Raw genomic sequence first — 15,483 nt, 5'->3', positions numbered from 1 at the left:
ACGTTTCTTCAAATAAGATATACAAATGACCAATAAAATGGCCACATGAAAACATGCTCTCTCTCATTCGGCATTAGGAAAATGAAGTCCTCGCACATGAACAATATGGATGAACTTTGAAAAATTACGTTGGGTGAAAGAATCAAGTTACAAAAGACCACACATTGTATGATTTAGTCTACATTAAATGTCCAGAAAAGGAAAACCCACAGAAACAGAAAGTAGATTAGTGGTTGCCAGGGCTGAGGCAAGAGAGAGAATCAGGAGTGATTGCCAATGGGCATGGGGTTTCTTTTGGGGGGTGATGTTTTAAAATTAGATAATGATGGTGGTTAAGCAATGATGTGAATATACTAAAAAACACTGAATTGTATGCTTTAAAATGGCAAACTTTATGGTATGTGTATTCTATCTCAATAAAGTCATTAAAATAATTTACAGTCTCACATTGCTTGATGATGGTAATAGGCTGAGAAATGAGTCATTAGGTGATTTTGTCGTTGTGTGAACGTCATTGAGTGTACTTACACAAACTTAGATGGAATAGCTTACTGCACACCTAGGCTATATGGTACGGCCTACTGCTCCAAGGCTACAGACCTCTACAGCATGTTACTATACTGAATGCTGAAGGCAATTCTAGACACTGGTAAGCATTTGTATATCTAAACATATAAAAGGATCAGTAAAAATATGGTATTATAATCTTACGAGATCACCGTTGCATATGCAGTCTGTTGTTGACTGAAACATTGTTATGTGGCACACGACTGTATATTAAGCTTTAAAAAGGTATAAAATACTTTTTTTTTTCCTGGAGATAGTGACTTAAGAAAAAAATAATGTAATTAAATTCATACTTACAGCTTTGCTCTGCAATTTGTTGAAAGAATATCTTAAGGTATCAACTGCTTCTGATTCTTCTTTGGTTACTTCAACTTCAAATCTGTTTAAAATAGCATAGGCTTCCTACAGGATGAAGGTCGAGTTTAGAAATATCACAAGGGAAAGCCATTGCCAAATCATTTAGATGCCTTCTAGAAACACATTCCTATGTCTTAGAAGAACACGGCATGTTCTAGAAAAGTGGTTTCCAAAATTAAAAGTGTATAAAAAGCACCTTTCGATTCTGACTACCAGATACTAACTCTGGATCATGGGCTCTGAAATCTGCATTTAATAAGCACCTAGGTGATTCTGATGGAGATGTATATGTCTCTCTTTTTCCTTCTTGACCCTGTGTCAACACCACAGAAGATACAGACTGTATTAAAATAGGGGTTGACTATACAAGGAACAGAATGAAATGATGTAGGAGATACTCCAAAGAAAAGAAACTTGAATGACCCAGGGTCCAAGGGATGCCCAGTAATTGTCTTCATCAAAAAAAAACAAAAAAACAAAAAAAAACAGTATGGTAAAGAATTAAGCTTCCGCAGTCAGGGAAAAATTGATATAATAATTTATTATATCTTGAAGTCTGGCTGGTCAGCATCCAAAATCCCCAAATACCAACATTTTTTTAAAGCAGTAAAAGTATAAAGTTTATTAGCTACCAAAGAGTATAAACTCTCAATGGGTTGAAGAAAGCATAAAACAGTCATAAATATTGGGTACCATAAGGAGGTGGTGGTGGTGTCAGTTCCCCAGATATTGCAGGCAATGAGGCAGTGCATTGTTTATAGACAACAAAACAATAATAAAAAGAATCAAAAGCCTGATTTTTATCACCATGTATCAGAAATTCTAAATAATATTAGTTCTAAAACATTCTAAAAATGAGTAATAGACAAACTCACCAAGGCTGTCCAAGTCCTGATCCCCAAAGTCTGTGAACATACTACCTTACATGGCAAAAGGGACTTTGCAGATATGATTATGTTAAGGAGCTTGCTATGGGGAGATCACCCTGGATTAACTAGGCAGGTCCGATGTAATCACAAAAGTCCACATAAGAGAAAGAGTGTGGCAGGAAAGTAGGTGTGAGAGAAGACACAATGACAGAAATGGGGCTAGAAGTGATGGCATCACTGGAAGGGAACCATGAGCCAAGGCACGTGGGCAGCCCCTAAAAGCTGGAAAAAGGAAGGAATGGATTCTCCCCTAGAGCCTCCAGGAGCAACATGGCCCTGCTGACATCTTGATGTTAGCCCCATTAGACCCATTTTTGTACTTCTGATGTCTAGAACTGCAAAATAAACAATCTATGTTGTTTTAAGCCATTAAGTTTGTGGTGATTTGTTATAGCAGCAATAGGAAACTCATACTGTTTCCTAAAAACATCTTTCATTGATCTAAGTTGCAGCAGTTTACTATGGAGCCTGAGGGCACTGTTTCCGCCATACTGCCTGTGGTACACCACCGGTCATGATTGAGACCTATTAATTGGTTTCTAAGGCAAGCCAAAGATATTGGGAGAACTTGCCTAACATGTTGGGACTGACATGACAAGGGGCAATTATTTCTTTCCATAAAATGTTGGTGCCAGTATCAAAAATTAAATACTACCTACCCCAGTATAGCATTATTAATATATAAATATTCCTTTGTACTACAACAGTGTCTTTTGTATACTGTTCACTGTTGATAATTGCCAAAATTCTCCCAAAGACATCAACATCAGAGACTAGAAATAGGCAGACTGTGTTACATAATAGATGAATATGTTAAAGAACCACTTTCTTAGTGTGTCTCTGTTTCTTTAAAACAAAAAACAAAAAAAAAAAAGCATTCCAAGAAAAAAAAATGCAATCCATTTCTTACTTCAATTGGTCCCAAAGTCATGTCCATTTGAATTTCATTATCACGTATGCAAGACAAGGCTTCCATTGCAAATCTGACATCATCTAAATCACGAATAGGTCTAGATAACTTTTTCAAGTATTCATTAATAAATGCTATCATGTCTGACATTTTCTTTTTGTATTCTTCATTCAGGTATCGACAGAGTAACATCTTCCATGCCTTGGCCTCGATGGATAAGGCCAATTTCATTGGCTCTGATGAAGACAAGAAGAGATTAAATTAGAATATAACTGGCATTCTGAAACTATAAGGGCATCTATAATTCCTCTGTCCAATTCAGTAGTCACTAACCACATGTGGCTTTTGAACACTTGAAATGTGGTTAGTAGGAATTATATGTGCTATAAGGTTACTAGATTTTGGAGACTTAATTCCTCTCCCCACAAAGCATGTATCCCTATGGAGATGTGCATGAGTTTTGACACCACAGCCCATGGGGGAGCATTTCTGAAATTAGTTCTATCACTGTTCTGTGTGACTTTTGCACTTCTTCTGACCATCCCATTAGTGGCCCTCATTCATTTCCACATTTTTCTTGAGGGATCCCATGAAGTGGAGCGAAATTTATTGTTTTGTCTATCAAGCCGTGACTTCACAGGTTCCTTGCTTTTCTACTCCCCACATCATCCACATGGTCAGAGTATCTGTCTACCCTGACCCTGGACCCTGGACCTAGCCAGTTGCCCCAGGTCAACATGACCTACATTATAGACCAATCAGTCCTTTCTAGAGCATTTGAAATGAGGCTTGAGAAGGCGCCATGTAGTCTGGGAAGCAGAAAAAATTCATGCACAGAGGGAAGAAGAAACGAGAGGCAGAGAGAAAGAACTTCCTCAGCTTCCTATACTGTCCCTGCTTCTGGTCCATTCTGAAGGCTCAGTTGCACTTTGGATTCTGGGATAAACCTTTTCTCCCTTAACATAGCTCAAATGTGTTTCTGTTCTTGAAAACAAAACAGCTCTAACTAGTCAACTCTGCCTTATCAATCCTTCCCCTTTTACCTCTCAGTACTCCTACACCCCCCCAATTCTGCCAAGCTTGAAACACAGTTGCTCTGCTCTTACCTTCCAACCATTAAACTTAGAGGCCTCTGGTGCTGAGGAGAAAGCGTGGCCTGAGAACAACCATGCAGCCAGCCTGGTGATTGAGGCTGTGAGATCATATCTCATGAGGTCCCCTGGGGGGACCTTTTTCCTCAGGCCTCGGGGATTCAGCCCACCCTCCCCTTTCTTTATAACTACCATCACCTCTCCCATTTTTAGATTCCACTCTCCAAAAACAAGCCCCCCAGCCCATTCTATCAGTATACTACGGTTGCTTTTTGTACTGTGGAGCATAGTGCTAACCATTATGAGGAGACAAATGTGAACTTTTAAAAAATAATAGTGTACAGTTTCCAAAACGCTACAGAAGTTCTTGTAATTATGCCACTGATGCATAGTTTCTGATTTCCAGATAAATAATCCCCCTCAAGTACTTGTAATCCTTTGGTACTTTTCTTCCTCAGAGAAGCACAAGTACTTCCTTGGCAGATATAATAACAATATTTAATATTTATTCAACATCAATCATATGCCGGGTACTATGCTAAGCATCTTATATAAAGCATTTCGTGAGGTGAATACTGTCATTTTCATCAGCAGAGGAAATGGAGGTTAAAGAGGTCAAGTTACCCAAGTGGTCAAATTCAAGAGCCACAGTTACATTAATTTCTTGATAACAGACCTGAAAATCTACTTAAGGTAGATAATGGATGAAAAATACCTCATTCAAATACTGTCTGAGAACAAAATCTTCCCACAAACTTAGGATAAGACTGATTGTTATGTAACCACGGTAACAATGAGCCACCACAACCAGCTTTAAACCCAAACCACAGAGCAAGTCAACATCAGTTCTCATATGTGTGCAACCCAAGCAATGTCAGGCCCTTTCTTCTGAATGTCAACTAGTCAAGAAAGACTTACTCCAATAAACCCACCTCTGAGTGCCAACCAGCCTACAACAGTCTCACCTGAGTAAACATCCTTATACAGATGATGTCAACCTATCTACGTCCACAGTCCTTCAACTGCATGCTGCCCAGACACCCTGCATGAGACGAGCAGTCTGCCCTGCCAGGTACACTGTGCCTGACCAGTACAGCTCTCTGTCACTACAGCAAGCAATAAGTCATCTTCATATTTCAAACGTTAATGATTGTCTCATCATACTTTGATACTCTAATCCCAAATGGATCAACTTCTTGGCAGACTTCAAACTGTTTGACTCCCATCTCATGTATACAAGCCCCTCCTCACAGTAACCCAAAAGAGAATTTCACCTATAGTTTTAGCTGTTTGACTGCCAGTGGAGGAATCGGCCTGTATAGTGTGTCTATGGATGTGTGTATAAAGAATATCAATGGCCCAAAACTATTTAACATTTATATTAGGTTGGTGCAAAAGTAATTGCAGTTTTGCCATTACTTTTAATGGTATAATAATATTATATCTTGGTATAATACTATTATTATACCTTGGTATATTATTATTATTATATCTTCATATAATACTATTGTACCAAGATAGCTTAATAATTGCTTGCTAAATAAAGTAATGCTTCATGTGAAAGTACAGATACTTTCCATAATAAATATTTTTAAAATACCTGTATGTAATTCAAGTGCTCCTACAACAATAATAGGCTTCAACTCATCAATCTCCTGTTCAAAAGTAGCATAGCGTAGAATTTCTGATCTGATTTCAGTCAGAGAGGGGTTGTTAGCCAAAAATCCCTGTGGTAAGAAATAGTCAATATTTTCTTTAATTTTTTAACAATATAAATCTTACCAAACTTACATTAGAAAATTGCATTTGCTCATACACTTTTACACTTGTGTGTGCAATGGGGCCAGTGGCTGGGTAAGAAATGGGGTGTCCACCGGGAGGCAAGGAATTTCACCATCTGCCGGGCATGGTTATTCAGAGTTCTAAAGTTCCCTTGACTCTCTTACTGAAAAACAGCTGGGTCTACAGAAGTGGGATGCACCCTTGAATACCTGGCCTCTAGTCAGTGGTGGCACATAATTGGTACTCAATTGTTTAAGGAAATTGAACAAAATTTGTCTGAGCCTCAGTAATACCAACTGCCTCAGTGTGTCCATGTGAGAATTACGTGAGCTAGAAGGTGACAGGTGCTTGGTATTTATAGATTCTTGGCCTCTGCTCATGAGTTCCTGTCATTTTCCCTGATATTTTCCTGGTCCACCCTCAAGAGTCAGAGACAAACAAAACCCAAACGACATCACAAGCAGTGGAAAGACACCTTCACTTTCACATCGCGGTTGTCGGTCCAGAGAGTCTTGTACTTCTGAAAGTCCTGCAGGGCCTCATGAGCCGCCTTTCTTAGGGAGTTTACAGAGGAAGAAAGGAGCAGGACCAACTTAGAAATATCCTTGTGCTCCGCTACCCCCGTGTAAAAATTCTTCAGCTTTCTTGCAGGAATAACTTCTTCAAAAGATCCTGAAAACAGATGTTTTTACACTATAAATAACTTCTATATTCAACTTTAAATATTATCAGTTTTAATATTTCTGATTCTTTTTCAAACTCTATTTTCTTAAAGACTCTCCCTCCAAGAAACTAAGAGCTATTTCGAGTAATTAAGGGCTATTCTCTTGCTATCTTCATGGATGCTCATTAAACTATGGTGTCAGATTTTGGGATCTAGATTTCTTTAATGTAGAAGAACTGTTATTCAGAGCAGATAAATGAAAGACACTGGTTAAAACCCCCCAAAATGTTAACGTCCTTTAAGAAAAGGTTAAAAGCGTTGAAATTTCCACCCTGAGGAACAGCACAGTGGTTCAAGGACAGACATTAAGTTTATTAACCAAATGACCTTGGGCCAAGTATTTAGTCTTCGTGGATGTAATCGTGAGAATTAAATGAGACAACCTCTGCTGGGGTGTTTAAACGTCAGCACCGCAGATACTCAGCATCTGGCATCTTGGCTTCCTGCTTGTTAAACCTGGTATTTCTACTGATACAGTATTTGTGTAGTTTTCTTAGACTGTTCAGTTTGATACAGTCTTCAACAGTCACCAATGCTTTTATTTTTCTAGGGTGTCAAATTGAAAACTAGGCAGATCCACCTACTCTAAAAAGGACCCTAAAATAAACTGGTTGAAGAAATTAGATCCGAAAGACTCTCGGTGGAGAATTTCAAAGTTTTTGTCATTATATGCAATTCGAATAGAGATAAAAGAAGCCAAAATAAAAGAATTGTGGCCAGGCTGACAGGAGAAATGTGGACTAAGCATCACTTCTAATAATGAGGGCTAACTTGAACATACATCTTTTGAAGATAAATTTTGACTCCAGCTGGCTGGGGACCGTGGCTCATGCCTGGAATCCCAGCACTTTGGGAAGCCGAGGCGGGGAGATCATTTGAGTGCAGGAGTTCATGACCAGCCTGGGCAACATGGCAAAACCATATCTCTACAATAATACAAAAATTAGCTGAGCATGGTGGCACATGCCAGTAGTCCCATCTACTCGGGGGCTGAAAGGGGACGATTGCTTCAGCCAAGAAGGCAGAGGCTGCAGTGAGCAGAGGCTGCACCACATCACTCTAGCCTGGGCAACAGAGTGGGACCCCATCTCTAAATAAATAAAACCAAGTAGTGGTAAGTCCTCCAGCTTTGTTCTTTTTCAAAATTTTTTGGCCATTATAGGTCCTTTGAATTCCCTTATTCTCTGTTCAAATTTTAGGATTAACTTATCAACTTCTGCAACAAAAAAAAGCCTTCTGGGATTTTGATAGAGATTGTATAAAATCCATAGATCAATTTGGGGAGAACTGCCAGATTAATAATATTGGATCTTCCAACCCATGAACATGATGTATTTCTTCATGGTATAACTTTCAGCAGTGTTTTGCAGTTTCAGTGTACAGACCTTATATTTCTGTTAAATGTATTTTATTCTTCCTTCCTTTTGTGCATTCAATTGTTTTATTTCATTTTCAGATGGTTCATTGCTAATATTTAGAAATACAGTTGATATCTGTATATTGATCTTGTATCCTGCAGTCTTACTGTCTTACTGCATTCATTTATTATTTCTAATAGTTTTTTTTGTGTGTGTATGAGCGTTGATTCCTTAGGTTATTTTTACATACAAGATCATGTCATCTGCTAATAAAGACAGTTTAACCTTTTCCCTTCCAATCTGTGTATCTTCAATTTAGTTCACTTATCTTAATCCACTTGATAGAACCTACACTATAATGTTGAGTAGAGGTGGTGAGAGCTAGTATTCTTGACTTGTTCCTAATCTTAGGGGGAAACAATTCAGGCTTTCAGTGTTAGATATGATGCCTTTTATAAGGTTGAAGAAGTTTAATTCTATTCCCAGATTGTTGAGCATGTTTATCATGAAAGGGTGTTGGATTCTGTCAAATATTTTTTCTATGTCTATTGAGATGATCATGAGTTTTTGCCCTTTATTCTATTCATATGGTATATTTTAGGATGTTAAACCAACCTTGCTTTTGTGGAATAAACCTCATTTGGTCACACTATACAACCCTTTTCCTATACTGTTCGGTTCAGTTGGCTAACATTTTATAAAGGACTTCAGCATGGTCATTTAAATTTAAAGCTCCTTTAAAGATGTTTTTAAATATAAAGAAGTCTAATTTAAACATCTTTTCTTCTATGGTTTGAGCTTCATATGTCCTTCCCCACCCTGGTGTTTTAAATATATTGCGCTGTTTTATTCTAAAAGTATTGTAAAATAGATGGAATAGTGTTACAGGATATAGAATCGTGGGTATGACGTGTATCTAATTTAAGATACTACTGAGGCCGGGTGCAGTGGCTCAAGCCTGTAATCCCAGCACTTTGGGAGGCCGAGACAGGCGGATCACAAGGTCAGGAGATCGAGACCATCCTGGCTAATCTACTAAAAAATACAAAAAACTAGCCAAGCGAGGTGGCGGGTGCCTGTAGTCCCAGCTACTCGGGAGGCTGAGGCAGGAGAATGGCGTGAACCCGGGAGGCGGAGCTTGCAGTGAGCCGAGATCGGGCCACTGCACTCCAGCCTGGATGACAGAGCAAGACGCCGTCTCAAAAAAAAAAAAAAAAAAAAAGATACTACTGAAAGTTTTTCCATATGGAAGCAAATCCTTAGCCACATTTATTAAACAGTACATTCTTTCTCCACTGATTCGTAAATCCACTTATATCATATATTTTCATATGTACTAGTATTTCTGCACTCTTTCTCTTGTTCTGCTGTATGTTATCTATCTTTGGATCATTAAAAGGCTGTCCTTCTTAGCCTGGCTTTGTAATACTCCTAGGTATTTGGCAGGGCAGGAACCCCTACCTTGCTTTTCTTCACCACCAGTTTTTCTTGGCTATTTTTAACTCTTTTCACTTCCATATAATTTTACAATCAAATTTATAAATCAAGTTGACCACAGAAAAAAATTTATTGTGATTTCTTTGGAATTGTATTGAATTTATAGATTAATCAAAGAATAGACTTCTTCATGATGTGGACTTATTCTTGTCTTCCCCATTATCTCATTCAGTAATATCTTCTCCAAAAATGCTGTGCAAATTTTTTTTATATTTATTTGTTAAAGACCTTATGGTTTGCGGCTAACAAAAAAATATATGCTTCTACTATATATTAACTGTATTACTGGTAAATGTAGAAATGTAAAAACTGGGGGTTTTGTATGTTGATCTTTTATACATAAACATATTTCTGAACTTATTGGTTGTAACAATTATTTCTAGATTTCCTGGATTTTCTATGTATAATCTTTAAAAAAGGACAATCTCAGTCTTCCTCTCCAACTCTTCTCGTTTTTTCTTGTCTTATTTCATAATGAAGATCTCTAGTAAACTATCATATAAAAATGATAATAGTGGGCTTCCTTCTTTATTCTTCATTTTATTAGGAATGGAATACTTCTAAATATTTTTACAGATGACATTATTGGAAAATCCATTTTATTCCTGGTTTGCTAAGAAGCTATATTTATGTCTGTGTGGGTAAATGAAATATACTTACAGAAACATATATAAAACACAAGAAATAAAATGTATATTAAAGAAGAAGAAAAAATGAATTCCAATGTACTCACCACCAAATTAAGAACAGAATGTTACCAACAGACTAGTCCTCTCTAGGCACCTCTCTAATCCCATTCCCTTCCCTTACTCCCAGAGGCAACCATTATCCTGAATTTTCTTTGAAGATAAACTTTACAATAAATCAACATGCTTATCCCTAAACAATTTTTAAAAACTGAGCAGTAGGCACAAAACTAGCTGTAAAGGAAAGAACATTAATTGTTCATGTGAGATGAAGGCTCCTCCAAGAAAAGAGTCTCTGGGACTAGTCTGGCTTCATCTTTTCTATAAGTTTACAAAAGCCCTTTGTGGGGGAAGCTATGGGGCAGGATACAAATGAGTCCTAGAAAATACATGTGTCATGACAATCAGGGCATCTGGCAGCACTGTGTTTGTGAGCCGAGTAATAAATGTCCAGCAAGAATATGGCCAGGATAGTGAGCTGATCTCTATTTCCTTATATCACAATTACCTGCCTCCAGTTCTCAGTAGTTGGTCAAGGCAGAATGCTTCTGAGGAATAAATAAGTTTCCTCAGCTGACCCAGAGCAATGAGTGTAGAGCAGCAACTTCATCAGCACATGGTGAGAACAAGAAAGTCCAGACACGAATATAGACCAGGTTTACCCCGGCATTCTGTCTTCAAGTTAAAGGACAGTATATATAACGGCATCCAGCATTTGGTGAGAGTAGTCAAAACTCATCTGATTCCCAAGTCACACTGGGTGCCCTCTACGCTTAGAACATAACTGTCACCGCACAATCACCCTTCAACATTCACCTTGAAATTCCCTTCACCTGTCTGCTGCATTTTATTCCTGTTTCCAATATCGTACATCTTTTTTTTTTTTTGCTTTTGCTTTCTCATTTTGGAAGACTACAACCTTCAGTAACTTCGCAGAAAAGGGTGTGTTGAGGGTACATTTTAAAAGCCATTGCATGTCTGAAAATGTCTATTTATATTGTACTTGGTTGATAATTTTGCAGAGAATAGAATTCTCATTTGCAAGATTGTTGGTAAGTCCAAGGAGATTTTTGCATCTAGCAATTTTTAGTTTTACATTTAGCCTGCTACAGTAATAGAAAAATATATAGAAGGACTAAGGAGAGAATAAAGAATAACGGCAAACATTGGACTAAAAGTAAAAAAAAAATAGATACTAATCTTCTTATATGGATTAATTCCCAGCCCTCTCGTTAGGTTTGTGATTTTGGAAAAATTATTTTACCTCTCTGAAGAAATAACTGGGTTTGATCCATAATCTCAGAAGACATAATCCCAAACAACATAATCTCAAATATTGAAATCCCAAAAGCTCAAAATCCCTAAAATCTAAATCCTGAAAGTATAAAATCCAGGTCTAAAATTCTGAAAATCAAATCCCCCTTTAAAAATGTAAATAGATATATTTAAAAGAATTGTTTATTAAAAGAATTATTATTTTTTCCAGAATTATATTTTTGGGATTTTGATCTTTTGGGATTTCAACATTTGAGATTATGGCATTGGATTGTGTCTTTCAGGATTACGATCAGCCCCTGAAGGAACTAAGATTTATCTTGCCAGGTATTTTATATAAATTCACAGATCCATCCACATGCTTTTTCCCTAGCTCTTCTTGCCTCTGATTTTCCAAAGTTGCTCTTTCTAGGTTCTGAATGATCAGTCCAGCCATTCGTCTGCCCAAGAGTCCACGTGTATCTTCGCTTCAGACCACTCTCCTTAAAAAAGTTATACTGCTTGAAGCTATGCCCACTGGGGGAAATTCCCCTTTTCACTGCCCTTTAGGGCCACTCCTGAGTGGGCTGTAGTGCAATAAAAGTCCATTTTCAGCTGACAACAACATATTAAGCCAATTCGAATAGACCAGTCCTGAGATTTTTCATCCTTTATTAGCTGGTTGTAGGGAACACCCCATGAGACCATAGATGTAAGCTGAGAAAGCAATGTTAGTGCAACATAGAAAGGTGTCATAGGGGTCTGAGCCACCTGGTTATGTAGCTTACCTGGTATCTTGGAGGTGTTTTTGGTTTTGGTTTTTTGGAGACAGAGTCTTCCTCTGTCGCCCTGGCTGGAGTGCAATGGTGCAGTCTCAGCTCACTGCAACTTCCGCCTCCCAGTTCAAGTGAGTCTCCTGCCTCGGCCTCCCCGGTAGCTAGGATTACAGGTGCCCACCACCATGCCTGGATAATTCTTTTGCATTTTTAGTAGAGACATGGTTTTGCCATGTTGGCCAGGATGATATCAAACTCCCGACCTCAGATGACCCACCTGCCTCGGCCTCCCAAAGTGTTGGGATTACAGGCGTGAGCTACCACACTAGGCCTCACCTAGTATCTTGTTGTTTTCAGTTTGCCTTTCCCTGAACCACAGTGAAAGCTACATAGTTTTGAGACCAGTTTCTCAATCCCATTAGAAAGTTAAAGAGACCAGTTGAAGAGATCAGTTTTTCAACCCCATCAGAAAATGGACAAAGGACATGAATAGACACTTGGCAAAAGAAGACACTTATGCGGCCAACAAACATATAAAAAAAAGCTCAACATCAGTGATCATTAGAGAAATGCAAATCAAACACAATGAGATACCATCTCACGCCAGACAGAATGGCAATTATTAAAAAGTCAAGAAACAACAGATGTTGATGAAGCTAGGAGAAATAGGAATGCTTTTACACTGTTGGTGGAAATGTAAATTAGTTTGACCATTGTAGAAGACTGTGTAGCAATTCCTCAAAGACCTAGAACCAGAAACACCATTTGACCCAGCAATTCCATTACTGGGTATATACTCAAAGGAATATAAATCATTCTATTATAAGAATACATGCACACCTATGTTCATTGCAGCACTGTTCACAATAGCAAAGACATGGAGCCAACCCAAATGCCCATCAATGGTAAACTGCATAAAGAAAATGTGGTACATATACACCATGGAATATTATGCAGCCATGAAAAAAGAATGAGACCATGTCCTTTGCAAGGACATAGATGGAGCTGGAAGCCATTATCCTTGGCAAATTAATGCAGGAACAGAAAACAAAACACCACATGTCCTCATTTGTAAGTGGGAGCTGAACAATGTGAACACACCGACATAGGGAGGGGAACAACACATACTGGGGCCTGTTGGTGGGTGATGGGGGGTGATGGGAGGGAGAGCATCAGGAAAAATAGCTAATGCATGCTTGCTTAACACCTAGGTGATGTGCTGATAGGTGCAACAAACCACCATGGCACATGTTTACCTATGTAACAAACCTACACATCCTGCACATGTACCCTGGAACTAAAATAAAATAAAATAAAAAATAAACCAGTTTCTTTCTATGCAGGAAGTGTCAAAAAAAAAAGGTTCATGAAATTTTGGGTCACTATCATATCACATTCATAATTACTTAAGCAACGAATTTATGTTTATGTTAAGTTTATCCAACCTACTATCATGCAGAAAGTAAAATTAGTGCTAAGACTTATTTTAATTTTTAACTTAAGATCATCACAGTAGACAAGGGATTTAAAAATCCTTTTCACCCACCACCCAAAGCCAGGAAAAAATGCCTGCATGTTACATTTAAGATGAAACATACTATTTTTTAAACGCGAAATGTATCAAACATATAAAATAATTTAAAAATCTATATGCTATCAAATCCAAGAAGGATCAGTAAGATCATTGACTAATTTTACATTCTTACTTTCTTCCTTCTTCGGCAGTTTTCCTGTGTTTTGATGGGTCAGGTCAGTAGTGGTGGGGCTGGGAATGACTGACTTCATGGGACGGATTTGCTGTTGCCCCCAGTGAGCCACTCCTCTGCTGACCTCCAGGGTTAACTGGATCATACGGTTAATGGCTTGTTGAATGTCATCCAAACTAGGAATCATCACCTGCGGAAAGAAGAAACAAATGTGTAATACTGCCAGCACATACAGTCCATCCCTCGATTTTCACCCCCTCCACTCCCCACTGAGTGGGGCAAGCCTCGGCTGGCCCAGTGGAAGGCTGATTTGATGGGGAGAATGACAGAGGAAGATGGTGTGGGGGCGATGCAGATTTTCTCTATCCTGAAGTTTTCCGGCTATCGATTCCTGCAAGCTTTATTATACCACGAGCTAATGCAGAAGTAACTTTTTAATAACAGAAATGACATTTCGATTTTGTTTAAAAGGCCAAACTAGTACTTGTCATCCTTTTCCCCATGGGGGTGGCAGAATGCAGTGGGAAATTACAGACTATGTGTTAGAAATCCATGAAACAAAGTAACTGAAGAAGCTACACCACCAAGAGTCTGACCTCAGTTCTTTGAAATGTGCCAAATAAGCTAAGACGCTATCCTTCAGGAGGTCAGACCATGTAAAGGTGGTTTTAGGTGAGTCACGTTTCTGCCTGGCCTTATCCTTTGACCCATCGCAGAAGGCAGCTCAGCCATCCCATGTGGCTTGGAGTTCCAGATGCCCATCAGCAGCTGGGGTAGTTGTAGAGATAAGTGCCACGGGAAGATACGGATGATTCAGATGCTCAGGGCACAGGCTCTTTTTATCTTTCTCTTCTGCCATCCTTACCTTAGTGGGTTGCCTCACAGACATGTGTTTGGGGTAGGGATCTGGACAACTGTGATGATTTTATTTAGATAATTTAATGTCTGAAGTAAGGAAAAGCAAGGCAATTGGTAGGGTGCTTGCTAATTGATGGCAGAACAGATGGCTAACTCAACTCTTTCACAAGACCTTCAATACACCATGAGCTAATACAGAAGTAACTTTTTTTTTTTTTTTTACAGAGTCTTGCTCTGTCACCCAGGCTGGAGTGCAGCGGCATGATCTCAGCTCACTGCAACCTCCACCTCCTGGGTTCAAGCAATTTTCCTGCCTCAGCCTCCCGAGTAGCTGGGATTACAGGCACCTACTGCCACGCCTGGCTAATTTTTGTACTTTTAGTAGAGACGGGGTTTCATCATGTTAGCCAGGACGGTCTCGAACTCCTGACCTTAGGGGATCTGCCCACCTTGGCCTCCCAAAGTGCTGGGATTACAGATGTGAGCCATTGTGCCCATCCCAGAAGTGACTTTTTCATAACAGATATAAATGACATTTCCAATTTGTTAAATAGTGAGGGAAAGTGAAAAAATACATAGGACCAGAATGTCACCCTAAATGAAAGCTCAGTTCTAGTACTATACTTCTTAAGTAACTTACCAAAATATCAGTGTATTTAATAATACTTACCACATTAGGAATTGCAAGATGTACTTCACTTTTTATAAAGGAAATAATATCTTCTGATCGCTTTCGCCCATTATGGCTGCAATGAGATGGACATCTAGCTGATTAACCTTAACCTAAAATTTCATTAACAGTTTATTATGCTACAAAATTCAGTCCTAACAATAAAGAACATTTTTAAAAGGCCACACTACACAAAGAGAATATTACTTATAACAGAGCCCTAAATTGCAGAGAACTAAGAAAATACAATGACCCGATAGTCTTAGAAGCAAACTAGTAATCTCATATACATTTTCTACTATTTTAATGCTGTTTTTT

At 38.5% G+C, this 15,483-nt stretch overlaps 1 protein-coding gene across 1 annotated transcript in view; it reads right to left on the bottom strand.

Annotated features, from left to right (window-relative positions):
• The window catches only part of DNAH8 (dynein, axonemal, heavy chain 8), a 349,054-nt gene that overhangs the window by 232,152 nt on the left and 101,419 nt on the right, over window positions 1-15,483 (bottom strand). Inside the window, exons 28-31 of the mRNA XM_011986894.1 lie at window positions 6,112-6,308; window positions 5,455-5,581; window positions 2,764-2,999; window positions 865-969 (exon numbers count right to left, since the gene is read on the bottom strand). Coding sequence (XP_011842284.1) covers window positions 865-969; window positions 2,764-2,999; window positions 5,455-5,581; window positions 6,112-6,308 — 665 coding nt within the window. The remainder of the gene's footprint in view (window positions 1-864; window positions 970-2,763; window positions 3,000-5,454; window positions 5,582-6,111; window positions 6,309-15,483) is intronic.

This window comes from Mandrillus leucophaeus, unplaced genomic scaffold (assembly GCF_000951045.1).
Source record: "Mandrillus leucophaeus isolate KB7577 unplaced genomic scaffold, Mleu.le_1.0 Scaffold3, whole genome shotgun sequence".
Taxonomy (NCBI): Eukaryota; Metazoa; Chordata; class Mammalia; order Primates; family Cercopithecidae; genus Mandrillus; species Mandrillus leucophaeus.
Note: the sequence above shows the minus strand (reverse complement) of the source record. Positions and strands in the feature narration are given on the sequence as shown.